This window comes from Delphinus delphis, chromosome 5 (assembly GCF_949987515.2).
Source record: "Delphinus delphis chromosome 5, mDelDel1.2, whole genome shotgun sequence".
NCBI classification, from domain to species: Eukaryota; Metazoa; Chordata; class Mammalia; order Artiodactyla; family Delphinidae; genus Delphinus; species Delphinus delphis.
In genome coordinates, this window is record NC_082687.1 from 65,810,646 (window position 1) to 65,838,335 (window position 27,690).

Here is a 27,690-nt window from a genome sequence, read left to right on the forward strand (position 1 = left end):
TGCTCTCATTACTGTTGTATGATTTTTAGAAATCATGTGGTTTCCCCAGCTATAAAAGGTCTTCCCTGCCTCAGTGTTACTGTAAGATTCAAAATAAGTAAACATGAAAAGGATCTTTGAAAAAGTTTTAAAACCTTCCAACAGTAAAAATCATTTTTATTATTATGACTGTATAAAGTAGGAGAATTGCCTGCGTTAAATTAAGAGGTAGAATTATACATTAAAAAAGGAGAACAAAAAGATCTCTCGGCAGTGCTTGGAGCACTGATTTGATGCTAGATTAGGAAGCTATTGTTTAATCAGTAGGATTATTGTTCCTGATGATCTACCTTCTTCCTGGGCTGGAACAGAGGCTGAGCCAATATGCAACCTGCAGCGAAACTCCTTTCAGCTTCAACTCCAAGGAGGCGTGCTTTAATCTGCAGCCTACCTGAACATGGGCAATAAGGAGTTACATTGGAATAGGAGGCTATATTCCAATTAACAACATAATCAACCTGCATTATCCATGAATTGAAAATAAGACGAATTTATCTTTTTATTACTTCCTAAAGTCTTTTGATTTGGCATGCTTCAGAGCCCAAAACCCCACATCCTCCCACACGTCACATCAGTGAGCACTGTGAGGCAGAGGAAACCCTGTAAAACTGCAAGTAATTAGCAAAACAGACGATTCACATGCAGACATTCCAGAATTTACTGTGACAATCATATCTGGAGACATGGGCTCAATATCAGTTTACTTCTGCACACCATTTGGCCTAGCAATTTATTTCTATGAATTTGTCCTAACAAAACACTTCTGTATGTGCACAAGGATGTATGTGCAAGGACGTTCAGGAAGTCATTTTACATTTTTAAAATTTTATTTTATTTTATTTATACATTTTTAACATCTTTATTGGACTATAATTGCTCTACAATGGTGTGTTAGTTTCTGCTTTATAACAAAGTGAATCAGCTATACATATACATATATCCCCATATCTCCTCCCTCTTGCGTCTCCCTCCCACCCTCCCTATCCCACCCCTCTAGGTGGTCACAAAGCACCCAGCTGATCTCCTTGTGCTATGCGGCTGCTTCCCACTAGCTATCTATTTTACGTTTGGTAGTGTATATATGTCCACGCCACTCTCTTGCTTTGTCACAGCTTACCCTTCCCCCTCCCCATATCCTCAAGTCCATTCTCTAGTAGGTCTGTGTCTTTATTCCTGTCTTACCCCTAGGTTCTTCATGACATTTTTTTTTCTCTTAAATTCCATATATATGTGTTAGCATACGGTATTTGTCTTTCTCTTTCTGACTTACTTCACTCTGTATGACAGACTCTAGGTCCATCCATCTCATTACAAATAGCTCAATTTCATTTCTTTTTATGCCTGAGTAATATTCCATTGTATATATGTGCCATATCTTCTTCATCCATTCATCCGATGATGGACACTTAGGTTGTTTCCATCTCCGGGCTATTGTAAATAGAGCTGCAATGAACATTGTGGTACATGACTCTTTGAATTATGGTTTTCTCAGGCTATATGCCCAGTAGTGGGATTGCTGGGTCATATGGTAGTTCTATTTGTAGTTTTTTTTTTTTAATTTTTTTTATTTTGCGGTATGCAGGCCTCTCACTGTTGTGACCTTTCCCGTTGCGGAGCACAGGCTCCGGACGTGCAGGCTCAGCGGCCATGGTTCACGGGCCCAGCCGCTCCACAGCATGTGGGATCTTCCCGGACCGGGGCACGAACCCGTGTCCCCTGCATCGGCAGGCGGACTCTCAACCACTGCACCACCAGGGAAGCCCCTATTTTTAGTTTTTTAAGGAACCTCCATACTTTTCTCCCAAGTGGCTGTACCAATTCCCATTCCCAGCAGCAGTGCAAGAGTGTTCCCTTTTCTCCACACCCTCTCCAGCATTTATTGTTTCTAGATTTTTTGATGATGACCATTCTGACTGGTGTGAGATGATATCTCATTGTAGTTTCGATTTGCATTTCTCTAATGATTAATGATGTTGAGCATTCTTTCATGTGTTTGTTGGCAGTCTGTATATCTTCTTTGGAAAAATGTCTATTTAGGTCTTCTGCCCATTTTTGGATTGGGTTGTTTGTTTTTTTGTTATTGAGCTGCATGAGCTGCTTATAAATTTTGTAGATTAATCCTTTGTCAGCGGCTTCATTTGCAAATATTTTCTCCCATTCTGAGGGTTGTCTTTTGGTCTTGTTTATGGTTTCCTTTGCTGTGCAAAAGCTTTGAAGTTTCATTAGGTCCCATTTGTTTATTTTTGTTTTTATTTCCATTTCTCTAGGAGGTGGGTCAAAAAGGATCTTGCTGTGATTTATGTCATAGAGAGTTCTGCCTATGTTTTCCTCTAAGAGTTTGATAGGTTCTGGCCTTACATTTATGTCTTTAATCCATTTTGAGCTATTTTTGTGTATGGTGTTAGGGAGAGACATAATCTCATACTTTTACATGCACCTGTCCAGTTTTCCCAGCACCACTTATTGAAGAGGCTGTCCTTTCTCCACTGTACATTCCTGCCACCTTTATCAAAGAAGAGGTGACCATATGTGCGTGGGTTTATCTCTGGGCTTTCTATCCTGTTCGATTGATCTATCTTTCTGTTTTTGTGCCATTACCATACTGTCTTGATTACTGTAGCTTTATAGTATATAGTCTGAAGTCAGGGAGCCTGATTCCTCCAGCTCCGTTTTTCATTCGCAAGATTGCTTTGGCTATTTGGGGTCTTTTGTGTTTCCATACAAATTGTGAAATTTTTTGTTCTAGTTCTATGAAAAATGCCAGTGGTAGTTTGATAGGGGTTGCATTGAATCTGTAGATTGCTTTGGGTAGTAGAGTCATTTTCACAATGTTGATTCTTCCAATCCAAGAACATGGTATATCTCTCCATCTATTTGTATCATCTTTAATTTCTTTCATCAGTGTCTTATAATTTTCTGCATACAGGTCTTTTGTCTCCTTAGGTAGGTTTATTCCTAGATATTTTATTCTTTTTGTTGCAATGGTAAATGGGAGTGTTTTCTTGATTTCACTTTCAGATATTTCATCATTAGTGTATAGGAATGCCAGAAATTTCTGTGCATTAATTTTGTATCCTGCTACTTTACCAAATTCATTGATTAGCTCTAGTAGTTTTCTGGTAGCATCTTTAGGATTCTCTATGTATAGGATCATGTCATCTGCAAACAGTGACAGCTTTACTTCTTCTTTTCCGATTTGGATTCCTTTTATTTCCTTTTCTTCTCTGATTGCTGTGGCTAAAACTTCCAAAACTATGTTGAATAAGAGTGGTGAGAGTGGGCAACCTTGTCTTGTTCCTGATCTTAGTGGAAATGCTTTCAGTTTTTCACCATTGAGGACAATGTTGGCTGTGGGTTTGTCATATATGGCCTTTATTATGTTGAGGGAAGTTCCCTCTATCCTTACTTTCTGCAGAGTTTTTATCATAAAGGGGGGTTGCATTTTGTCGAAAGCTTTCTCTGCATCTATTGAGATGATCATGTGGTTTTTCTCCTTCAATTTGTTAATATGGTGTATCACGTTGATTGATTTGCATATATTGAAGAATCCTTGCATTCCTGGAATAAACCCCACTTGATCATGGTGTATGATCCTTTTAATGTGCTGTTGGATTCTGTTTGCTAGTATTTTGTTGAGGATTTTTGCATCTATGCTCATCAGTGATATTGGCCTGTAGTTTTCTTTCTTTGTGACAACTTGTCTGGTTTTGGTATCAGGGTGATGGTGGCCTCGTAGAATGAGTTTGGGAGTGTTCCTCCCTCTGCTATATTTTGGAAGAGTTTGAGAAGGATAGGTGCTAGCCCTTCTCTAAATGTTTGATAGAATTCGCCTGTGAAGCCATCTGGTACTGGGCTTTTGTTTGTTGGAAGATTTTTAATCACAGTTTCAATTTCAGTGCTTGTGATTGGTCTGTTCATATTTTCTATTTCTTCCTGATTCAGTCTTGGCAGGTTGTGCATTTCTAAGAATTTGTCCATTTCTTCCACATTGTCCATTTTATTGGCATAGAGTTGCTTGTAGTAATCTCTCATGATCTTTTATATTTCTGCAGTGTCAGTTGTTACTTCTCCTTTTTCATTTCTAATTCTATTGATTTGAGGCTTCTCCCTTTTTCTCTTGATGGGTCTGGCTAATGGTTTATCAATTTTGTTTATCTTCTCAAAGAACCAGCTTTTAGTTTTATTGATCTTTGCTATCATTTCCTTTATTTCTTTTTCATTTATTTCTGATCTGATCTTTATGATTTCCTTCCTTCTGCTAACTTTGGCAGTTTTTTGTTCTTCTTTCTCTAATTGCTTTAGGTGCAAGGTTAGGTTGTTTATTCGAGATGTTTCCTGTTTCTTAAGGTAGGATTTTATTGCTATAAACTTCCCTCTTAGAACTGCTCTTGCTGCATCCCATAGGTTTTGGGTCGTCATGTCTCTATTGCCATTTGTTTCTGGGTATTTTTTGATTTCCTCTTTGATTTCTTCAGTGATCATTTCGTTATTAAGTAGTGTATTGTTTAGCCTCCATGTGTTTGTATTTTTTACAGATCTTTTCCTGTAATTGATATCTAGTCTCATAGCGTTGTGGTCGGAAAAGATACTTGATACAATTTCAATTTCCTTAAATTTACCAAGGCTTGATTTGTGACCCAAGATACGATTTATCCTGGAGAATGTTCCACGAGCACTTGAGAAAAATGTGTATTCTGTTGTTTTTGGATGGAATGTCCTATAAATATCAATTAAGTCCATCTTGTTTAATGTATCATTTAAAGCTTGTGTTTCCTTATTTATTTTCATTTTGGATGATCTGTCCATTGCTGAAAGTGGGGTGTTAAAGTCCCCTAGTATTACTCTGTTACTGTGGATTTCCCCTTGTATGGCTGTTAGTATTTGCCTTATGTATTGAGGTGCTCCTATGTTGGGTGCATAAATATTTACAATTGTTATATCTTCTTCTTGGATCGAACCCTTGATCATTATGTAGTGTCCTTCGTCTCTTGTAATAGTGTTTATTTTAAAGTCTATTTTGTCTGATATGAGAATTGCTACTCCAGCTTTCTTTTGGTTTCCATTTGCATGGAATATCTTTTTCCATCCCCTTACTTTCAGTCTGTATGTGTCTCTAGGTCTGAAGTGGGTCTCTTGTAGACAGCATATATATGGGTCTTGTTTTTGTATCCATTCAGCCAATCTGTGTCTTTTGGTGGGAGCATTTAGTCCATTTACATTTAAGGTAATTATCGATATGTATGTTCTTATTCCCATTTTCTTAATTGTTTTGGGTTCGTCAAGGTCTTTTCCTTCTCTTGTGTGTCTTGCCTAGAGAAATTCCTTTAGCAGTTGTTGTAAAGCTGGTTTGGTGGTGCTGAACTCTCTCAGCTTTTGCTTGTCTGTAAAGGTTTTAATTTCTCCATCAAATCTGAATGAGATCCTTGCTGGGTAGAGTAATCTTGATTGCAGGTTTTTCTCCTTCATCACTTTAAATATGTCCTGCCAGTCCCTTCTGGCTTGCAGAGTTTCTGCTGAAAGATCAGCTGTTAACCTTATGGGGATTCCCTTGTGTGTTATTTGTTGTTTTTCCCTTGCTGCTTTTAATATGTTTTCTTTGGATTTAATTTTTGACAGTTTGATTAATATGTGTCTTGGTGTATTTCTCCTTGGATTTATCCCATATGGGACTCTCTGTGCTTCCTGGACTTGATTAACTATTTCCTTTCCCATATTAGGGAAGTTTTCAACTATAATCTCTTCAAATATTCTCTCAATCCCTTTCTTTTTCTCTTCTTCTTCTGGAACCCCTATAATTCGAATGTTGGTGCACTTAATGTTGTCCCAGAGGTCTCTGAGACTGTCCTCAATTCTTTTCATTCTTTTTTCTTTATTCTGTTCTGAAGTAGTTATTTCCACTATTTTATCTTCCAGGTCACTTATCCGTTCTGCCTCAGTTATTCTGCTATTGATCCCATCTAGAGTATTTTTCATTTCATTTATTGTGTTGTTCATCATTGCTTGTTTCATTTTTAGTTCTTCTAGGTCCTTGTTAAATGTTTCTTGCGTTCTCTTTATTCTATTTCCAAGATTTGGATCATCTTTACTATCATTATTCTGAATTCTTTTTCAAGTACACTGCCTATTTCCTCTTCATTTGTTAGGTGTGGTGGGTTTTTATCTTGCTCCTTCATCTGCTGTGTGTTTTTCTGTCTTCTCATTTTGCTTATCTTACTGTGTTTGGGGTCTCCTTTTTGCAGGCTGCAGGTTCGTAGTTCCTGTTGTTTTTGGTGTCTGTCCCCAGTGGCTAAGGTTGGTTCAGTGGGTTGTGTAGGCTTCCTGGTGGAGGGGACTAGTGCCTGTGTTCTGGTGGATGAGGCTGGATCTTGTCTTTCTCGTGGGCAAGTCCACGTCTGTTGGTGTGTTTTGGGGTTTCTGTGGACTTATTATGATTTTAGGCAGCCTCTCTGCTAATAGGTGGGGTTGTGTTCCCGTCTTGCTAGTTGTTTGGCATAGGGTGTCCAGCACTGTAGCTTGCTCGTCGTTGAGTGAAGCTGGGTACTGGTGTTGAGATGGAGATCTCTGGGAGATTTTTGCCGTTTGATATTATGTGGAGCTGGGAGGTCTCCTGTGGACCAGTGTCCTGAAGTTGGCTCTCCCACCTCAGAGGCACAGCACTGACTCCTGGCTGCAGCACCAAGAGCCTTTCATCCACACGTCTCAGAATAAAAGGGAGAAAAAGTAGAAAGAAAGAAAAAGAAAGAAAGAAAGAAAGAAAGAAAGGAGGGAGGGAGGGAGGTGGAAGGAAGGAAGGAGGGAAGGAAGGAAAGAAAGAAAGAAAGAAAAATAAAATAAAGTAAGATAAAATAAAGTTATTAAAATAAAAAAATAATTATTAAGAAAAAATATTTAAAAAAACAAAAAAAGGAAGGATAGAACCCTAGGTCAAATGGTGGAAGCAAAGCTATACAGACAAAATCTCACAGAAGCATACACATACACATTCACAAAAAGAGAAAAAGGGAAAATATATATATATATATTGTTGCTCCCAAAGTCCACCTCCTCAATTTTGGGATGATTCATTGTCTAGTCAGTTATTCCTCAGATGCAGGGTACATCAAGTTGATTGTGGAGATTTAATCCACTGCTCCTGAGGCTGCTGGGAGAGATTTCCCTTTCTCTTCTTTGTACGCACAGCTCTGGGGGTTCAGCTTTGGATTTGGCCTTGCCTCTGCGTATAGGTCGCCTGAGGGCGTCTGTTCTTCGCTCAGACAGGACGGGGTTAAAGGAGCAGCTGTTTCGGGGGCTCTGGCTCACTCAGGCCAGGGGGAGGGAGTGGCACGGCGTGCAGGGCGAGCCTGCTACGGCAGAGGCCAGCGTAACGTTGCACCAGCCTGAGGCGCGCCGTGCGTTCTCCCGGGGAAGTTGTCCCTGGATCCCGGGACCCTGGCAGTGGCGGGCTGCACAGGCTACCCGGAAGAGGGGTGTGGAGAGTGACCTGTGCTCGTACACAGGCTTCTTGGTGGCGGCAGCAACAGCCTTAGCGTCTCATGACTGTCTCTGGGGTCCGCGCTTTTAGCCGCAGCTCGCGCCCGTCTCTGGAGCTCCTTTAAGCGGCGCTCTTAATCCCCTCTCCTCGCCCACCAGGAAACAAAGAGGCAAGAAAAAGTCTCTTGCCTCTTCGGCAGCTCCAGACTTTTCCCGGACTCCCTCCCGGCTAGCCTTGGCGCACTAACCCCTTCAGGCTGTGTTCACGCCGCCAATCCCTCCCCGCGCTCCGACCGAAGCCCGAGCCTCAGCTCCCAGCCCCGCCCGCCCCGGCGGGTGAGCAGACAAGCCTCTCGGGCTGGTGTGTGCCGGTCGGCCCTGATCCTCTGTGCGGGAATCTCCCCGCTTTGCCCTCCGCCCCCGTGTGGCTGCGCTCTCCTCCGCGGCGCCGAAGCTCCCCCCTCCGCCACCCGCAGTCTCCGCCCGCCAAGGGGCTCCTAGTGTGTGGGAACCTTTCCTCCTTCACAGCTCCCTCCCACTGGTGCGGGTCCCGTCCCTATTCTTTTGTCTCTGTTTTTTCTTTTTTCTTTTGCCCTACCCAGGTACGTGGGGAGTTTCTTGCCTTTTGGGAGGTCTGAAGTCTTCTGCCAGCATTCAGTAGGTGTTCTGTAGGAGTTGTTCCACATGTAGATATATTTCCAATGTATTTGTGGGGAGGAAGGTGATCTCCATATCTTACTCTTCCGCCATCTTGAAGCTCCTCCCTCTATTTTTTTTTTTTTTTTTTTTGCGGTATGCGGGCCTCTTACTGTTGTGGCCTCTCCCGTTGCGGAGCACAGGCTCCCGACGCGCAGGCTCAGCGGTCATGGCTCACGGGCCCAGCTGCTCCGCGGCATGTGGGATCTTCCCGGACAGGGGCACAAACCCGTGTCCCCTGCATCGGCAGGCAGACTCTCAACCACTGCACCACCAGGGAAGCCCCTCCCTCTATTTTATTTATTTTATTTTATTTATTTTTGACTGCGTTAGGCCTTTGTTACTGTGCGCGGGCTTTCTCCAGTTGAAGTGAGCAGGGGCTACTCTTCGTTGCGGTGCACGGGCCTCTCATTGCGGTGGCTTCTCTTGTTGCAGAGCACGGGCTCTAGGCACGCAGGCTTCAGGAGTTGTGGCATACAGGCTCAGTAGTTGTGCTCATGGGCTCTAGAGCGCAGGCTCAGTAGTTGTGGTGCATGGGCTTAGTTGCTCTGCAGCATGTGGGATCTTCACTGCGCCACCAGGGAAGTCCATGAAGTCATTTTAACAGCGAAGGATTGGAAACTATAAATCTATCTATAGGAACGAGATTGCATAAATTATGGTATATTTACACAATAGGATACTATGCAGCTGATAAAAAATTAGGAAGGTTTACCTATATATACTTGTGACAGAGATCTCTAAAAGATAGCACTTAAAGAGAAGAAACACTGTGGACTCTGGTGATAATGATGTGTCAATGTAGGTAACAAAGGTACCGCTCTGTGGGGGATGGTGATAATGGGAGAGGTGGTGAATGGACGGGGGCGTATGAGGGAAATCTCTGTACCTTTGCTCGATTTTGCTATGAACTTAAAACTGCTCTAAAAAAAATTAAGTATATTAAAAAGAAAGAACAAAGCACATTACAAAGCATTACATAAAGTACAACCCCATTTAGGTAAAATATAAAGCAAAGTAGAGATGTGTATATATGTATATAAGCAGATGAACAAAAAGGGGGCTGAAAGGATAAAAGAACACACAAAAAAGATGCAGTTCTTCCTCTGGGAAATGGGACAGGGACAGGGAAGAAGATACAGTGAAAAAAGACTTTAACCTTTTATTTTACGTACTTGAACAATGTTTGAACCGGGTCCAGAGTAAATGCAGTCTTGTATTCCTTGTGCAGGGGAAAATGCACAAAATGCTACTATAACAAACAATAGACAGGATCAAAGATGAGCTAGGTGCCAGTCATCTTTAAGCCAAATGCCGGTTCTGAGAACTAACGACCTCAAATAATGTTTGAAACTAGAATTTTCTATTGGTTTCATTAAAACCATAATACAGAGTCCTACTAGAACGTCACTAAAGTAAATTAAACAGGATTGGTTTAATTTATGGTTAAACTAAAGACAAAAATGCTAAAACCTTAGCATAATTTAAAATTATATATATATCTCATTTATTGAAATATAAAGATCTTCATTTACACGTTTTAAAACAAAAACATGAACGGGGCAATTTGTAATACAATTGTATCGGTAGACTCTCCTATCGAGTTAGTTCTCCAACATTCACCACACCACCGTTTTGGGAACATTTACGTATTTTTCTCTTTATTATTTCTAAAATATAAATTTTGGACATTCAAAAGTGCAACAGTTAATGTGCCTGTGGGGAATATCACAGTTAAAAAAATATAAACAAAGGCAGTGATACAGCTTGTCATAAATGTTTTGGCAGTATTCTCCAAGTCTATATAGAAATACATATATACATATTGATGTATAACATCATTTTATCTCACGTCCCTCTTCACAAAAATAGGACCATTTTGTACAGATTGGCAGACCACATTTTAAGGACATAATCAATCATTTAAAAAGTCACAAATTGTGTTTCTCAGGCCAACTTTGATTGTCTTCATAAAAATAGAAAGCAGGAAGGATTGACAAATTTTCATCTGGGGTCTTTGCAGGAGGCCAGAAAGGAAACAAATCTGTCATACACTGAAAACACTATTTAAGAGAGAAAAAAAAAAAAAAAAAATGCAGCCACATACAAACTCAGGTGACAGCATTTGTCAGGACTAGCTCCTGCTGGTCTGAGAATTTTCATCCAGCCTCATGATGTCATGCAAGACTCAAAGGACATCAAAATGCAAAGCACCAACAAAAGGAGGCTGTATGATAAACAGGGAGCGATAAACAGAGTGCTTGAGCTGTGATCCTAGAAACACAAACGTATTTCAAGTCCAATTGGCTCTACAGAACCTAGTCAGGTTTTCTTTTTAAATTGGCCAATCTGGCTCAGTCTTCACACTTACCATGAAAAAGGTGGGGCTTGCATTGAGATTACACCAGTAGGTAGTCAAGTACCTTGTTATTGCTTCTACATCTTCCAAAGCATCACCTGCCACGAGTACGCACAGTGATTGCAGTAATCACAGCCCATGTTTCATTCATATGGTGTCAGCGATTAAGTGGTATCGCACAGAATGCCAATGAACCCACAACAACCGGTTTGACAATCTGGATGGATGTGACAATCTGTCCTCCCCTCTAACCCCAAAGTATCAGTAAAACTTAAAAAAATTTTTTTCACCAAAATAGTGACCTGGTCATACAGAGACTTGGTACACTGAATTGCATCATTTTTGTACATGCCTTTTGGCGGGAAACTGGTGGGGAGGGGGTTCAGTTCCCCATGCAGTGAGATCTACTAAACCAAGACTTGGCTTGCTCAGTCGCAGCTAAGACTGTGATATTAAATTAAGTGTGGCAATTGCCAGATATATGGCATTAAATGTCACTGACCCAGAGCCAAAGATTTAAATGGAGGCTTCCTACGTGGTTGATTTCTATTTCCAATTATTTTTTTCCCATGGCAACTTCCTGTCATCTACGCCGGTGTTCCCCAAATCTGGCTGATCAGAACAGCCAGGATGTTTATAAAAATACAGGTCTCTGCTCCCCCAGACCTAATTAATTCAGAATCTCTCGGATGGGGACACAGAATCTCATGATTCTGGTTGCCGGTTCCATATGGGGACCAAGGATCCAGGCTATGGCATACACAGCCTTCACTAAACAATGCCTTTATTGTCTCAGAGTTCCAAACTATTCCTCCTGGGGGTAAGGAAGGGGGCTCCTGTTCAGGGCATCCTTCTGACTTTTTCAGGGTTCGCAGAATTTAAAATATCTATGTGTTGAGATCCACCAGAATTATCACCAGGCATGAAAAAAAAATCTCTGCAAATCCAGTCTTTTTGCTGATGATTACTTTTTCCACTGGGTAATAATATGAGAAGTCATGTTAGGCAGAGACTCATGCCTTAATATTGAGAACATTTAGGATTTAGGGGTTTTGTTTATTTATTCCAAATCGCATTACTTCAAAGGGCAGTTAATTGCTTTTAGTACAATGGATTAGGGAACTATTCAGTACACAGTTAAAAACTCTGACTTGCTGGAAGACACTACTCTTACTTTGTTCTCTATGTTCAACTAAATTTAATCCACTAAAGCTATAACCATATTTTATAGAGAAACATGTTATTTAATATAAATGTCAAAAACTGTCAAACTTGTCACCTACTTAGTAAGGATTTTTTTTAAATTGTGCTTTTTCTGTAGGGAAAACGTGTTACATATTACACATTTAGCGTTACTGATAACAGTAGCATTATTATAAACGTAGATTACAATATGAAAATGAGTTGTCGGGCTTATAAATGACCCAAATCTAATAAACAAAGTTGGTTAATTATTATCTTTTATCTCCTCAACACTAAAAAAAAAAAAAAAATGTAAAATGCTATAGTACCAGTACCTTTTAAGGTTCAAAAGTGGTTTTGCACGTACTTCATAAGAAAGTCCAACAGCAGCTGATACCAGGTTTCAAGCGTGAAGTACATGGGTGGACTGAGTGGTCTCTCCAGAAGTCCAGAGAAGATAGTTAATACAAATCAAAACACATCCTTGGTTAGAGTTATTTACATAATTACAATGCTGGAGTTTTGTTGCAGTAAAAGTTGTGTACGTTGGAATCTCACCAATGCCCCTGAATCGCAAAGTTTGTCTCCTGTGGCCCGTTATCTCCTTGTCCCTCTACCTCCATACTTCACATGCCAATGAGATGCTACTGAAGCATTGCCAGAGGCCACAACAAAAAAGTTCATTTCAGAATATCCCATTCACTCGTATTTAGAAGGTTCCCTGAGGCCCTTGGCTGGGAACTTCTCTTTACACATCATCCAAGTCCTCCCCTCAAACTTTGCATTGCAGTAAAGTGGTTTTCTTAAAAGGATCCAAGTTGGTTCCAGGAGTGGAAGGTCCCCTCCGAATCTGCCAGTTACAGGAAGCTGTCTTCCACCAGGTCCGAGGAGTCTATGCCAATGTCGTCCATCATGTCGATGTCCTCGATGGTCTCATCCTCTCTCTTGATGAAGGTAGAACTGCTGGAACCTGTCTCAATGGCACTCTCTTCAGAGGTCTGCGAGCTGGAGAGGGGAAAGAATAGAAAAGATCACAGTCAGACCAACTAGACCATGGGGGCATTTCCAAGGTGGCCCCCCCAAAGGCAAAGGAGCTCTTCCTGCAACATCCTTTGGCATTCAAACCCAGGCTACCCAGCTGGGCAAGATTTTGCCGCCAAGCCAGACGCAGCCCCCATCACACTGCAGTGGGCCGTATGGAAAACCCAGATCCACAGGTCATCTCCACACTTCAGCTTCCCTTCTCTTCTGCCAGATCTTCCATCAAAGTTGCTAACAAGCTGTGACAATTTCTATTTTCCCTACTCAACCCCAGTGGAAGAGAAAAGAAGCAATGCCCGATCAAAAGGCCTGGGGAAGAAAAAGCAGAGGGATGAAATTGGGGCAAAGTGCAGCCGGGTCAGTCACTTGCTAGCCCTGAAAGCTCCTGAACGTCCAAACTGTGATCTCAGGATTTCACCCCACGCCCCAGGAATGCCCTCCTTCCCCTCCTCTTACATCCAATCCCCCCTTGAGTCCTAAAGGCCCAGGTGAAGGCTCTTTACTTACTAGAGTGGCGTCTGAGAAGGGAGTTCTAGAGTCAGACAGCCTTAGATGTGGAATGGTCCACCACTTACCAGCTGTGGGACTTCACACAAGTCCCTTAACCTCCTGAACTTGTTCCCTTGCCTATAAAATGAGATGACAACAGTGCCTGACAATATTCCTGTTTGTTAGGGAGATTAAATACAGCAGTAAGGCAATAACCATACAGCACTGAGTAGAGTACCTAGCACATAATAAGTGCTCGATAAATGTTAGTTACGATTATTGTTTCTGTTATCCAAACTCTGAATTTGAATAGGGCCCGGATATTAGATGATATCAAGGAATAGTTGTCAATTTTCTCATGTGCGGTCATGCTATTATGGTTATGTAGGAGAGTCTCCTTATTCTTAGGAGATGTGTGCTGGAATCTCAAATGATTTTGTTTCAGGTGACTTAGCAAGAAAAAAAAGTATGAGTGTATGTTTGTGATACACACAACACCTACCATATATATGTATATTATATATATAATATATAGGTAAAGCAAATGTGATACAGTGTTAACAACAGCTAAATCTAAGTGGTAGATATATTCTTACAATTTTTCTGGACACTTAAAATTTTTCACAAAAATTTTTAGAAAATATTCTCTAGGGTCTCCAGACTGTCACTATTGCCTGTCTTCCCTTCTCTGAACTCTTACTCTCTTACTGTTATCCTGCCCTGTGTTGCTGAATTTTCATGTATCTCTTTTAGCTCCAAGCAGATTATCACCTGCTGATAGGCAGGACCACAGCTTCACCTCCTCATGGCGAGGCTGCAGCACCATGCTACACACACGGCATAGAAGCCATACCATCAGCTGGGTGGCCACATGACGGAGTCTCACACATGCACACCAAAGAAGAGGCTCTCTCCCCTCCTTTCCGTATCAGTTTCCAAGCAGAGAACCAAGCCTGGCCAATAGAAGCCCACGGGAAACAGTCTGCTACCCTCCACCGTGGGGCCCCGGTGGCCCAGAGAGCTCTTAGAACCTATGGGGCTACTGGACTGAGTTCCCCTTCATAACCCTCCAGATTGGGCCCTTCCTTAAGACTGAGCTTTTGCTCAGTTCCTAGTCTGTACTCCACCTTCCCTCCCCACTTATACCCTGGTCCTAAAGCCTCACTGTGAATCCTAGTCCACTTGGCTGGTCTTAATAACCATCTAGTCCCGGCAGCCTCTCTCCCCAAGAGGCCAAACCCAGTTCCTGGGACCTTGGCCAATGGCTGGACTGTGGGCACAGAAGAAGCTAGCTTCCACCAAGACTCAGCACCACATCATCCTGGCTGCTCATCAGGCTTCACGGACGGGGGTTCCTAATGCTGATGACTGGGCTTATTTCTGGTTCCCAAGCCACAGTGCTCATCTTGTAGCCCAGGACCTGACTCCTGATAGGCTCTGACCTAGCATCCCCAAGTCCTCTACAGCAAGGCCCTTTCTTTCTCAGGCCCACTCGCCTCCCAAGGCCAAGCATCCTGAGCCTGAGGAGGGTGTTCCACAAGACCACCATGCTCACTCCTGCCTGCCTACACCCAGAGCATCCCAGATCTGGAATCCCCCATCTTTTATGGGCTGAATTGTATCCCACCAAATTCATATGTTGAAGCCCCAACCCCCAATGTGAAAAATGTGGAGACAGGGCCTTTAAGGAGGTAATTAAGGTTAAATGAAGTCATAAGGATGGGGCCCTAGCCCAGTAGGATTGGTGTCCTTATAAGAAGAGACACCAGAGATGCACACACAGAAAAAGCCCATGTGAGGACACAGCAAGAAGGTGGCCGTGTGCAAGCCAAGGAGAGAGGCCTTGGGAGAAACCAAACCTGCCAACACCTTGATCTTGAATTTCCAGCTTCCAGAACTGTGAGAAATTCCTGTTGTTTAAGCCCCTTAGTCTGTGGTACTGTGTTAAGGCAGCACAAGCTAAGACACTCACCATCTCAGCCCACCTGTCAGGGCCACAGTCTCGCTGACCTAGTGTAATCATTTGGGACATACTTTGTGTGATTCAGAGAAAACCAAATGTATCACCCTTACAGAGGTCCCAGTTTTCTAATACAACAACTACCTACCAACTAGAATTGCTCTCTCTGTGGAATACATGTCAAATTCTGAAGTCCAGCCTTGTGTACCCCTAGAACAGTTCTTGGCACCTTTCTTATGTTATTTATCCCAAAGTGATTTTCTAACTTTATTTAGAAGCAGAACCCTTTTTTACAGTTGAAATATTCAGGGCCCTCAAACACAAAGTAACCAAATGGATGACAGATCTGGGGTATAGCGAGCGCTCCAAGACCCACTGTTCAACCTTCTTCCCACCCCCAAGAAGTTCTACAAAAACTACCCAAAACTTGGAGAAACACTGTTTACTAAAGGAACATAAACACATTTAAAAATTGTTCTGAGCAGAGGATAAACAGAAAGGTAAGTCAGACAGCCCACTTTTCTTCATCTCCAAATCTCATCACAAAAACAAACAAACAAAAACTATATTTTTAAAATTACCTGGTGCATACACATAAACAAGGGCTGTCTCTATCTTATACCTAAATTGGTTGAGAGAGGTCACAGTTATAAGCCTCCAAAATAATAATGTCATGTGCTTCTGCCTAAATATTTATACGTATTCAACTGAATGAGAAAGAGACAGCAATATCCTGAATGAAGAGAGAAAGAGAGAAACTCATAAGCAACTTGGACCTTGAACTTGGGGCCACTATCACCACCTACCTTCTCCTGCCTCTGTCCAAGGGTTATGCAAAGAGAGCAAGGAAGTGGGGCATGGCCCCTCCCCCTGGACCACACAAACCAATGGTGCATTAGCATCACGTTGGTAATAAATTAATGGGTCTAGGTATGATCACCATTGGCTGCTATTGTCACAGAAAGAGACAACGGTACAGCATGTAACTCCTGTACACTGCATCATCTTTGAAGCACACTTACCAAAAATCTACTGAGTCAGATCAAGCCTCTAGACTAACTACCAATTTCCAACAAATATAGGAGACAGAAGCATGTGATAAAACTCACAACAGTAATGCAAGCAGCAAAATTCTGAATGTGGGAACTCTAAAGGCAAAGGCTCTGGTTTTTACACAAACAATATGCAAGGGGGCTAAAAGAGGCAGAACGAACTTATAGAGCTCTATCAACCAAAGTCAAGGTGTGACTCTTATTTGGGTCTTGAACAGAACAAACTAAATGTAAAATAATATTTATGAGAGAATCAAGGAAATTTGAACACTGACTGGATATCGGATGCTTTTAACTATTTATTGTCAATTTGGGGGGTGAAATAATGGTACTGTAGTTATTTTTAATAACTATAGTTATTTTTAAAAATAGAGCCCTTATCTTTTTGAGATGTATGCTGAAATATTATGGGTGAAATGATATGATGTCTAGGATCTGCTTCAAAATAATCCAGAGGGAAGTGGTAGAGGAGGAGTAGATATGGCTACGCAAGCAGACAGGTCATGGGTTCATCAACACTGAAGTTGAGTGGTGGGTACCTGACAGTTCACTATACTGTTTGAATTATGCACGTTAGAAATCTTCCATAATACAAAGTTAGAAAGAAAGAAAGAACAAATCAGCCAGAGAGTGCTGTGCCTCACTCCCAGAGATTATCATTTGTTGGCCTGGGTGAGGCTTGTATAGCAGTAGTTATCAAATCTCCCCAGGTGGTTCCAACTTGCAGCCAGGGTTTAAAACCGCTGATGGGGACTTCCCTGGTGGCGCAGTGGTTAAGAATCCGCCTGCCAATGCTGGGAACATGGGTTTGAGCCCTGGGTGGGGAAGATCCCACATGCCGCGGAGCAGCTAAGCCCGTGTGCCACAACTACTGAAACCCGCACGCCTAGAACCCGTGCTCCGCAACAAGAGAAGCCACCGCAATGAGAAGCCCACTCACCACAATGAAGAGTAGCCCCCGCTCTCCACAATTAGAGAAATCCCAGGCGCAGCAACAAAGACCCAACGTAGCATGAATGAATGAATGAATAAATGAAACCACTGATGTAGCGTCAAATAGCCCAGTACAGCCCGCCTCTCAATTTTCTCCTCGGTTTGAATTAAGAAACTAAATAAGAAAACAGGAAGAAGGATTTCTCTGGCAGTCCAGTGGTTAAGACTCCAAGCTTCCACTGCAGGGGATGCGGGTTAGATCCCTGGTCGGGGAACTAAGATCCCACAAGATCCCACCCACAGGCTGTGGGGCCAAAAAAGAAAAGAAAAAAGAAAAAAAAACAGCAAGAGAGGCTTATATTATTTCAGTAATCATAGTTGCTGTGTCAGTTTGATCAAATTACTTGAGGACTTAGGTCAAAGGTTCTCCATCAGGGAAACATGTCCCTTCCTGCCCCAGACCTCCACCAGCTCCAGGGAGCAAATATAGGCAGTACACTCTTTGACACTGGTCTAAGCAATATGTTTTTGGACCTGTCTCTTCAGCCAAGAGCAACAACAACAAAAATAAACAAATGGGACCTGATCAAACCTTTTGCACAGCAAAGGAAACCAATAACAAAATGAAAAGGGAACCTACTGAATGAGAGAAGATATTTGCAAAAATATGTCTGATAAGGGATTAATAACCAAAATACATAAAGAACTCATACAACTCAATATCAAAAAACCCCAAACAATCCAATTAAAAATTGGGCAGAGGACCTGAATAGGCATTTTTCCAAAGAAGGCATACAGATGGTCAACAGGCACATGAAAAGATGCTCAACATCACTAATCATCAGGGAAATGCAAATCAAAACCACAATGAGATATCATGTCATGCCTGTCAGAATGGCTATCATCAAAAAGACAAGAAATAACAAATGGTGGTGAGGATGTGGAAAAAAGAAAACCCTAGTACATTGTTAGTGGGAATGTAAATTGGTGCAACCACTATGGAAAACAATATGGAGGTTCCTCAAAAAATTAAAAATAGAACTACCATACGACACAGCAGTTCCACTTCTCGGTGTTTATCCAAAGAAGATGAAAACACTAATTCGGAAAGATACGTGCACCCCAGTGTTCTTAACAGCATTATTTACAATAGCCATGATATGGAAGCAACCTAAGTGCCCATCAACCGACGAATGGATAAGGAAGATATGGTATATACACACAATGAAATACTCAGCCATAAAAAAGAATGAAATCTTGCCACTTGTGACAACGTGAATGGACCTGGAGGGTGTTACACTTAGTGAAATGAGTCAGAGACAAATACTGTATGTTTTCACGTATATGTGAAAGCTAAAAAAAGAAAACAAATTAACAAACACAACAAAAACAGACTCACAGAGAACAAACTATTGGTTACCAGAGGGGAGAGGGGCAAAGTAGGTGAATGGGATTGAAAGGTACAAACTACCAGTTATAAAATAAATAAATCACAGGGGGCTTCCCTGGTGGCGCAGTGGTTGGGAGTCTGCCTGCCGATGCAGGGGACACGGGTTCCTGACCCAGTCCGGGAAGATCCCACATGCTGCAGAGCGGCTGGGCCCGTGAGCCATGGCCGCTGAGCCTGCGCGTCCGGAGCCTGTGCTCCGCAACGGGAGAGGCCACAACAGTGAGAGGCCTGCGTACCGCAAAAAGATAAATCGCAGGGATGTAATGTACAGCACACATAGGGAAATAATCTATAATTTATAATAACTTTGTATGGTGTATAATCTATAAAAATATCAAATCACTATGTTGTACACTTGACACTAATATAATATTGTAAGCCAACTATATTTGAGTAAACAAACAAACAAAAAATTTAAAGAATCATCTGGGAAGCATTTTCAAAACTAAACAGACCCCTGGGGGTTCTGCCACTGGCTCCCCCAGGACAGATTGAGCACCAGGAGGGCCTCACAATGGGGCAATGGCTCCTCCCCTTCAGGTGCGCTGGGAGAGGGGAGGGGAGAGAGCTCGGCGGGAAGCTGAGGTCTCGTGTCTACCTGTGTCTGTTCCTTTTGCCCAGGTCTTCCTCTTCAGGAACAGGGTCGATGTCAGGCAGAGGGATGATGTAGCCACTGTCTGCGCTCAGCCTCTGCTCGTCGAGGCCACCCTCCCAGTCCTTCAGCTTGTCCTCCTCGTTTTTGTAGGTGACGCCAATGTACGCATTGTCGGAGTCCACGCGCATACGTGCCACGGCGGGATGGTCACTCTTCAGGAAGTCCAGGTGGATCTTTTCATAACTCTGCAAATGTTCATTTCACATAGTTACTCAAGGGTTACTGACAGAACTGCAAAAAAGAACACTGATGCTCAGAGCTTACTATTTTTTAACTGTTGACAACTGAAGGAGAGTCAGGTGTTAACTGTTCCGCAGAGATGTGTAACATGAAGAAAGGGCCACCCGTGGCAGAGATCTCCTGCTGGTAGGTCTTGAGATACCAAGAATCCCTTCTCAGTCAGTAGCTACAACTGTGTCCCCAAACACACACACTCCCTTCTCTGGGACTAGCATGGACCCTTCTGGTCCCCATCACACAGTCTCTCCAGGGCTTGGATGAGTCCCAATAAGAGGTGAACAGGGCTTCCACTGGGAGCATCATACCAGAAGTCTTCCTAATCCCCAAACACTGGAGAAATGTAATTCAAAACTTAGGGACCATTGATCTAAAAAAGACCCCATTTTCAACAATAGTTCCAGTCTGTTCCCATCAACACGATTTCACCAACCAGAGTGTCTCTGACTTTCCTATCGTTAATTTCCTTCCTTCCTTCTGCCTCACTTATGGCGGTTGTAAGGCGCAGTGAGATAATCGATAAACAAAAGTATTTAACTTCCAGTTCAGCTAACACTGCTCTTCCTCGAGAAGAAGGAAGAGAAGCAATAAGTATGGAAAACCTACATGGTGACTGAATCTAAGAAACTGAGTTTATTCCACAAGTGTGTCTGGGTTTCCTTCTCAGCATCTCAGCAAAAATTTGTTTCATTCATTACCGTATCCTGCTTGGTTCCATGAAATTACATTTGTTCCTTTGAACAATGCTTCCTATTCCACAAAAAACCAGCTGGAGCCACAGATAACAGCTGAGGTTGTTCCTTCCAGTCGGCTGGTAAAAGCCAATTTCGCATGGGTTTAAGTGCATTCAAATTAGCGATTTAATGGCTGTGGGTGCTCTGAGACTTCTAACTGCACAGTAGCTTCAGATACTCAAGCATATGGAGAATGAAGTGCTTACAGGTGTCGCACACTCAGGATGAAAGGGAGCCGTGCAGGAAGAGGAGGGTTTCTACTCATCATTGCTACCAAGGGCCCAGGGAGCACTCCCTGAAGCCCCGGCCACTGGATCACACAATCTTTTTCCTCCTTTAACATAGTGTTGAACAGTACTGCTCTCCTGTGCAATGACCAGCTGTTGTCTCCTCCCTTTGCCCATTCCTTTCCACTCACCAATCTTAAGAGGCTCAGACAAACCTTTTTATATTGTCCAGGCAGCAGATTCTCCACAATCTCACTCAGGTGGTAAAAGGAGGGTCTCTTCTCTGGCTCACTGTTCCAGCACTTCACCATGATCTCGTAGCTGGAGAAGCACAGGACTCACAGTGGGCACAGGGAGGAACGTCAGGGCACCCCCTACCCCCATAGACCCACCAGGCATGAACACAGGCCCACGGGATAGCAAGGGGGGGCTCACACTTCACTGGTGGCGTGGTCAGGCTTGGCCATCCGGTACCCACTCTTGATCTTATTGTAGAAAGTAGAATCCACCACCATGCCAGGGTAGGGCGTACCACCTGAGGACCCAAGAAGAAAACGACCAGGACTGACGAGTGTGTGGTACACTGTTGAAACACTTGACACCTTTAGAAAATGTTTGGGGATCCCCGCCTTGAAGTAGCGGTTCTTCCAAAGAAATTAAGTGTTATCATCTGCTTGATTTCACAGCCTTGCCCAATGGAAAGTCATTTCCATCCGAAATGTTCAAATAATTAAGGCAGCAGTCTTGAAATGTCTAGATAATTCTCTGTTTGTCACAGAATACGAGACTCAGTTAGGCCACACACTTGGGTGACCCACAGTGACATCTACGGAGGGATGAACTAGGGTCGACAAAGGAGAACAGGCAGGGAAAGCCCTTTACTGTCACATCAGGACAATAGTGGATTCATGAAACATTTCCCATTTTTGTGGCCAAGGCCAGGTCAAGTTTAGTTTCCTTCCAAAACTACTCCAGGACTCCTCTGTTCTCTGAGCTTCCATTACAATTTTAAATCAGGAACACACAGCTTATCATTAAATGTGTAAGTTTCACCTCCCCAGGTGAACCGTCTGGAAGTCAGGGGCGTGAATCACCCCCTCGCAGGGCCCTCACCTGGTAGCTCGGGGCACCTGTGTTCTTCAGTAACCGGTGCCTGACTTACTGAATGACTAGAAGGTTTCTCTCCTCCAGAATGATGACCAGGAAGGGAGTCACCATTCCCCTTCCCTCACTGCACTGCTTTCACTGAGTGTCCACCACCATGAGGTGAGGGAGGGCGAATCCCCACCGGTGAACCCACTTAACCCAAAGTCCAAGGTGAAGAAGCAGCGGGTGAGTGAATGTCATCATGAGCATTTCCAGCAGGAGACAGTCCCTCTGATGTAGCTCAGAGGAGAAGGGGGGCAAAGGCCAGGGGTGAGGGCACAGTTCCCCAAGACCCCTTCTCGGTCTGCTCGGAAACACACTAGCCATCGTAAGTGCACAACGTGTGAATCGGCTGCAGTGCACCTGACCCACACTAGGTATCTTAACACTGTTTACATCCTGGAGCTTGGCAAACACAGCATCTCCCTTCCAGTGCTGTTCCAGAACAACCCAAACAAGCAGAGATGTCAGGCCCATACCGAGGGAAAAGATCTCCCAGAGCAGAATGCCGTAAGACCAGACGTCGCTCAGTGTGGTGTAGAGGTTGTCAAAGATGCTCTCAGGAGCCATCCACTTCACCGGGAGAAAGGTCTGCAGGGAAGCGGGGAGGACGTTAAAGCCAGCAGATGCAGCTATGATCTACGGCAGCAGGAATAGAAAGGGGTCCTCTCTGGGCTAATAGCTTGCACTGGCAACCTTGCCCCACAGGAGCGCCTCTTTAGTTCACTTCTGTACTCTCGGCACCCAGAAGAGTACCTGCCACCTAGTGGGTGCTCAATACGTATTTAATGAATGCTGGATGGTCACTGCTGCCTCTTACCCTTCCAAGGAATAACATGCCAAGATATTTAATCCTGAATGTCTACCCCAAAAGCGTGAGCCCTGAATGGACCTGGCCCCTATTTTCAGGTCTTCCTAGGAACGAAATTAAGAACAGACCTAGTGACCCGAGAACCAATTACATTTTTGAACTATAAGAAACAGTGGGGAGAAGGTTCAAGTGTAGGACAGAACGACTATCTTTAAGGAAACTGCGCCTCTAAGATGTATTAACTCAAGTGGTTTTAACATTTTAGGGGTCGTAGACACCATTTGAACATTTGATAAGAGGTGCTCTCCTTGGAAATAAATGCACAACTTACGTATTAATGACTAACACTTACGGGCTTTGTATGTGCCAGGCACTGTCCTAAGCATTTTACATGAATCCAGTGATCTAATACTCTGCAGCAACTCAGGAGATAGGTACTAATGTCACTTCCCTGATACAGACAGGGAAACCGAGGTACAGAATGGCCAAGTAACTTGCCCCAAGTTCCCACACTAGTAGGTGCTGGAGATGGTGCTCACACCCAGGGAGTCTGTCTGTAGAGCCTGTGCTTTTCATACTGACCCCTGGAGCCCATTCATGAATGTCACGGACTCTGTGGTAAAAATCTGGGCACTGAATGGCTGGAAGCAACACCTGCTTTCAGAGATGCAAGTGAGGGACGGCGAGCTTGCCAAACAAGGTGAGAGCACGTACGCTGCCTTTTGACACGTAGTTCGAATCATGCATGATGTCTCTGGCCAGGCCAAAGTCACAGATCTTCACGATTTTCCCTTGCGCCAGGAGGACATTGCGAGCGGCCAGGTCCCGGTGGACACACTGCGCAGAAAGGGAAGAAATGACGGGGAGTGTTAGTCCACCTGCGCTAGACAGCATCACCCCTGCAAGACTGGCCACTTCACGGGGGCGCTTGGAGCTGCCTGGCACACAGCCTCAGGGAGGCTGTCCTGGCATAAAGAGCTCCCCTCTCTCAGGCTCTCATCCCAGTCCCTCCCGAGAGGGACAAAGCTCTGGAGAAAAGTAGACACCTGATCCTGTTGGATGCCCCGCTCTGCTTTGGGGATGAGGAAGAGAGAAGCAGCCATTGCTACAGGCTTCTCCACGATCTCCCTTCCACGCTCACCTTGCTCAGATCTGTGGCCTGGGTCTAAAGAAGTCTCTGTCCCCTGAATACACTTACATTTTTTGAAGCCAAAAACTCCATTCCTCGGGCAACTTGATAGGTAAAGCTCAACAAATCCAACAAAGTAAGGCCTTCTGAGTTATCATCCGAAAGCAGGTTTTTGACTTCTGAGTCTGCAGGAAAGGAATTAAGTGTGTTGGTGCTGGCGGACAGCATGAAACATCACCCACCTCGATGCTCCCGAAGGGCTGGGCCGCTCGTCAGACTGCGGAGGCTTGTCCAAAGAACACACTTAAGATCATTTTGTTATAGTTTCTAAACCTCACAGCGGTGTGTGTAAAATATGCAAAAGTGCTCTCTTTAAAAAGAAATACATCTGTAGAAACATATACCTGGTTTAAGTATATATATAAGTATATATGATTCCATAAGGACCAGTATCATGCGTTCTCACACATATTTTGTTTGCCTCCCAAATTTCTTTTTTCAATCTTAGTTAGCAAATCACCTCAGCCACTTTAAACACACACACACACACACACACACAAATCCGTGAGGAATGTACACGAGGGCTCTTTGAAAAAGCAGCTTCTAGGAATTGCTTTTTTTTTCTTTTTAAAGCCACCTTCATAGTACTTGGCTTACTTTGTGAATAAAATTAGCCACCAGTCCAACTAGAGATAGCGATCTTAAAGGTCAGTGCCAAAGACTTCGCGCGTAGTTCCCTTTCTTTGTAACTTGTCCACTTTCCCCAGTTGGTCCCCTCTGGAAGGGTCCCAGGGTTTTCGAGGAAGGAGGCAATCTAGGCCAGCAGTTCTCAGCACTTTTTCAAAAAGTTCAGGCATGTGAAGAGTAGCTGCAGCCCTTCACATTTTTCCAGCCAGAAAGCAATGGTCTGCCTGCCAACTGGGCCTGGGTTGAGCATGAATCAGGTTCCCCTGACATCTAGAGCCACGTCCAGCCTGGGAAGCAACGTAAACTATTTTTAACAATACAGGAGGGGAGAGGAAGGACTGGTTCCGACAAGTCTCACTGGCTAATCTTTTAAAAGGGCTTGGAAGTTTACCCAGTTGGCAATGAGATGTGAATGGACCTTGGAGCTGCAGGAGTGGAAAATATTATTCCGTACTGCGCTTTGCAGAACAAGCACATTCTTTTCTTAATGACTGTACCTTTCACTTAAGAACCCTGAAAGCATCCAGAGTACATTAATGATTTTCAAAACAATTTCCATGACAGCTCAACACCTTTTTGCAGGGACCAACGGGAGGTCTCAGACCCGGTAATACAAGATTATGGAACAAGGCATCGTCAGATCTATCTAGCAGCCTCCTCCCTACTCCAAGCCTGTGATGAGAGTAGAAGCCTGGAAGGACCACCCCCAGCAGATGTGGGGTGGTCCATCTGCTATGGGCATCAGCTAGGCTCCCTGGAGTTTACAAATCAGTTCAACCCTGCCACATGCTCATCTGCTTTGAAAACAAACGGATCTTCCTTCAAACAACATTCAGTAGAAAAACCCAACACCCTTGTCAGAAAATATAACCTCAAATTGCCCACTTTCCAGTTTCTAACACAAACTGGATATTAGCAAAGCTAAAAACGAGGGCTATGGAACTCACAGATATTAGAGATTTATATAATTAAATTAAAAAAAATATTAGGAACCAATATAAGATTGCCAGCTTTTAATTGTTCCAAGTAAGGGTACTGAGAAAAAACATCAACTACCACCATACTTTCATTTGAAGAAGAAAAAAAAAAGTCATGCTAACACCAAAAAATGAATATCATTATGTCAGAATAAACAATTCTTTAAAATGACTACATTTTAAAATGTACATTACAGGGATATAATGTACAACATGATCAATATAATTAACACTGCTGTATATTATATATGCAAGTTAAGAGAGTAAATACTAAGAATTCTCATCACAAGGAAAACAATCTTTTTCTTTTATTTTGCATCTGTGTGAGATGATGGATGTTCACTACGCTCACTGTGGTGATCATTTCATGATGTCTGTAAGTCAAATCATTATGCTGTGCACCTTAAACTTACACAGTCCTGTATCGCGATTATATCTGAATAAAACTGGACAGAAAGATAAAATTAATAAAATAAAATAATTACATTTAAAGTCTGAAAAATTTATTACATGAGGTCTATCTTTATTCTTTTTCTTTTTTCAATCCACAGGCCACAGACCTTCAAAAACATGTCCTAGACTCAGGTGTGCAGATCTGCAGTTAGGAACCATGTGGCCTGGCGGTCCTACTTCCCAGGCCTGCTCAGCATCTTCTGAGTATTTTAGGTATCGTACTAAACCACCGGAAGATCACAACACCCAAAGCATAAGCAGAGACGCCTTTACCTAACATGGATTTCTTCTTATATGAGGCTGGGCGATCATACAGCGCTCTCTGGATGTCTGAGTACTTAGAAACCTCTTTCCTTTCCAGCATGGGGACATACTGTGTAGTGTCAGCTTGCTTCATGTCCATGTAGTCACCGTTGTTTTCAAAAGATAAAATAACGTAACTGTAGAAACAGAAAAAGAAACCTTAACCAGGCTGTCCTCTGGAGTGATCGCCCGACATTCAGTAGATGCCAACTAGGTACCCGCCGCATGCGAGGCAGTGGTGGCCATGGGGGCGGCACAGGGAACAAAAGCACAACCACCCATACCCTTCACGACGGTGGTCCAGTCGGGGGGATGAGCATCAATCAATGATCACACAAACCCATGGACCATCTCAACTCAGCTGTGTCTGTCTTTATTCTGTTTTTCAGTTCACGGGCCATGAACCTGCACCCCATGACCAAGTGGCTTGGGCAGACAAATCCTGCTACTCAATACATTTAGCACCAATCTGGTGTCCACTGAGTAAATTAATATGAAGTGAACTCACATCCTTTCTGATCTTACAGAACGTCGTATCTACAGAGATCTTTTTAGCCACTTTAGACTTCTGCAGTGGGGACTAATAGGCACAGGGTTCAGCAAGGACCAGTATCTCAAACTTAGAAGTTTCTCACAAGGTACGAGTACTGGGGCATCCCTGGCCAGAGATGCATTTAGAGGTCTTAAGTAGAACACACATAAACAGCAAACTGGTTCCCAGAACTATTCCAACCCTCACTCTCATTCAAACCTATCAGCAAACCTATCCCCAACATGATATCCTGGTTCAAAACACCTGCAGACATCAGGTATCTCTCAGCACCATGTTACAGGATGATGGAGCAGGGTAGTTGACTCTAAGTCTTGCTACCTCCTGGCACTGAATCTGCAGACATGGCCTCTATCAGGACATGGGTTCTCTCCACTGGTGAAGCTCATAAGACGACGATTCACAACAGCGTCTCTCTTCGCACCTACCTTCGTGTGCTTTCGTCAGCAGGGTTCAATCCAAAAATGTCCAGCTCTTTCTTTGGCTTCTCTGGGTGGCGGCTCAAGAAGCTGTCCCTATTCTTATGCAAATAGTTGACCAAATCCCCGTAGAAGCAGTACTCAGTGATGATGTAAATGGGGCCTGTGGGGTCCAAAACCAGTTGGAGGTGAGCATGAAAGTGAAGAACAGAAGGGCCATGAATTACACTGTGTCTACACTGCTAAGAGACGCTGCTCAAGAACAGGGAGCTTCCCTCAATAGAATCTAGTCAACAGCTCCATTCAAGGGACTTATATTTGCTGGCGTGTTTGGGCATTTAAAGCCTAGACAGTCTTCACAACCGTAGTGTTCTATGAAAATCCTCACTCTCAGGTGAGCAAGCCTACCTGACTTGGTGCAGGCTCCCAGCAAGTTCACAATGTTTAAATGCGGCCCCAGGTGGGTCATTATCTTCAGTTCAGACATGAGAGCTTGTTTTTCACTGGATCTGGCTGTGGCTGTTGAAGAAATCAATCACGTATCGGTTCAACTAAACTATTTACTACCCAGAAAAAGCCCAAAACATGGCTAACCCTACGACTGGACATCATTTTATTTAACAACAGTCTAAAAGAGAAATAGGGACTCAGTCTAGACGCTAATAACTAATCCCTAGGCTTCAGGGTAAAA

General features: G+C 43.3%; 1 protein-coding gene across 3 annotated transcripts in view; it reads right to left on the reverse strand.

The window, feature by feature from the left end:
* Positions 1–9,371: 9,371 nt before the first annotated feature.
* Positions 9,372–27,690, reverse strand: part of PDGFRA (platelet derived growth factor receptor alpha) — a 46,064-nt gene continuing 27,745 nt past the window's right edge. For all 3 annotated transcript variants that reach the window (XM_060012518.1, XM_060012519.1, XM_060012520.1), the window contains exons 14-23: positions 27,408–27,518; positions 27,009–27,162; positions 26,001–26,167; positions 23,680–23,795; positions 23,196–23,318; positions 22,150–22,261; positions 20,960–21,059; positions 20,740–20,845; positions 19,270–19,511; positions 9,372–12,751 (exon numbers count right to left, since the gene is read on the reverse strand). In XM_060012518.1, coding sequence (XP_059868501.1) covers positions 12,604–12,751; positions 19,270–19,511; positions 20,740–20,845; positions 20,960–21,059; positions 22,150–22,261; positions 23,196–23,318; positions 23,680–23,795; positions 26,001–26,167; positions 27,009–27,162; positions 27,408–27,518 — 1,379 coding nt within the window. In that variant the 3' untranslated portion in view covers positions 9,372–12,603. The remainder of the gene's footprint in view (positions 12,752–19,269; positions 19,512–20,739; positions 20,846–20,959; positions 21,060–22,149; positions 22,262–23,195; positions 23,319–23,679; positions 23,796–26,000; positions 26,168–27,008; positions 27,163–27,407; positions 27,519–27,690) is intronic.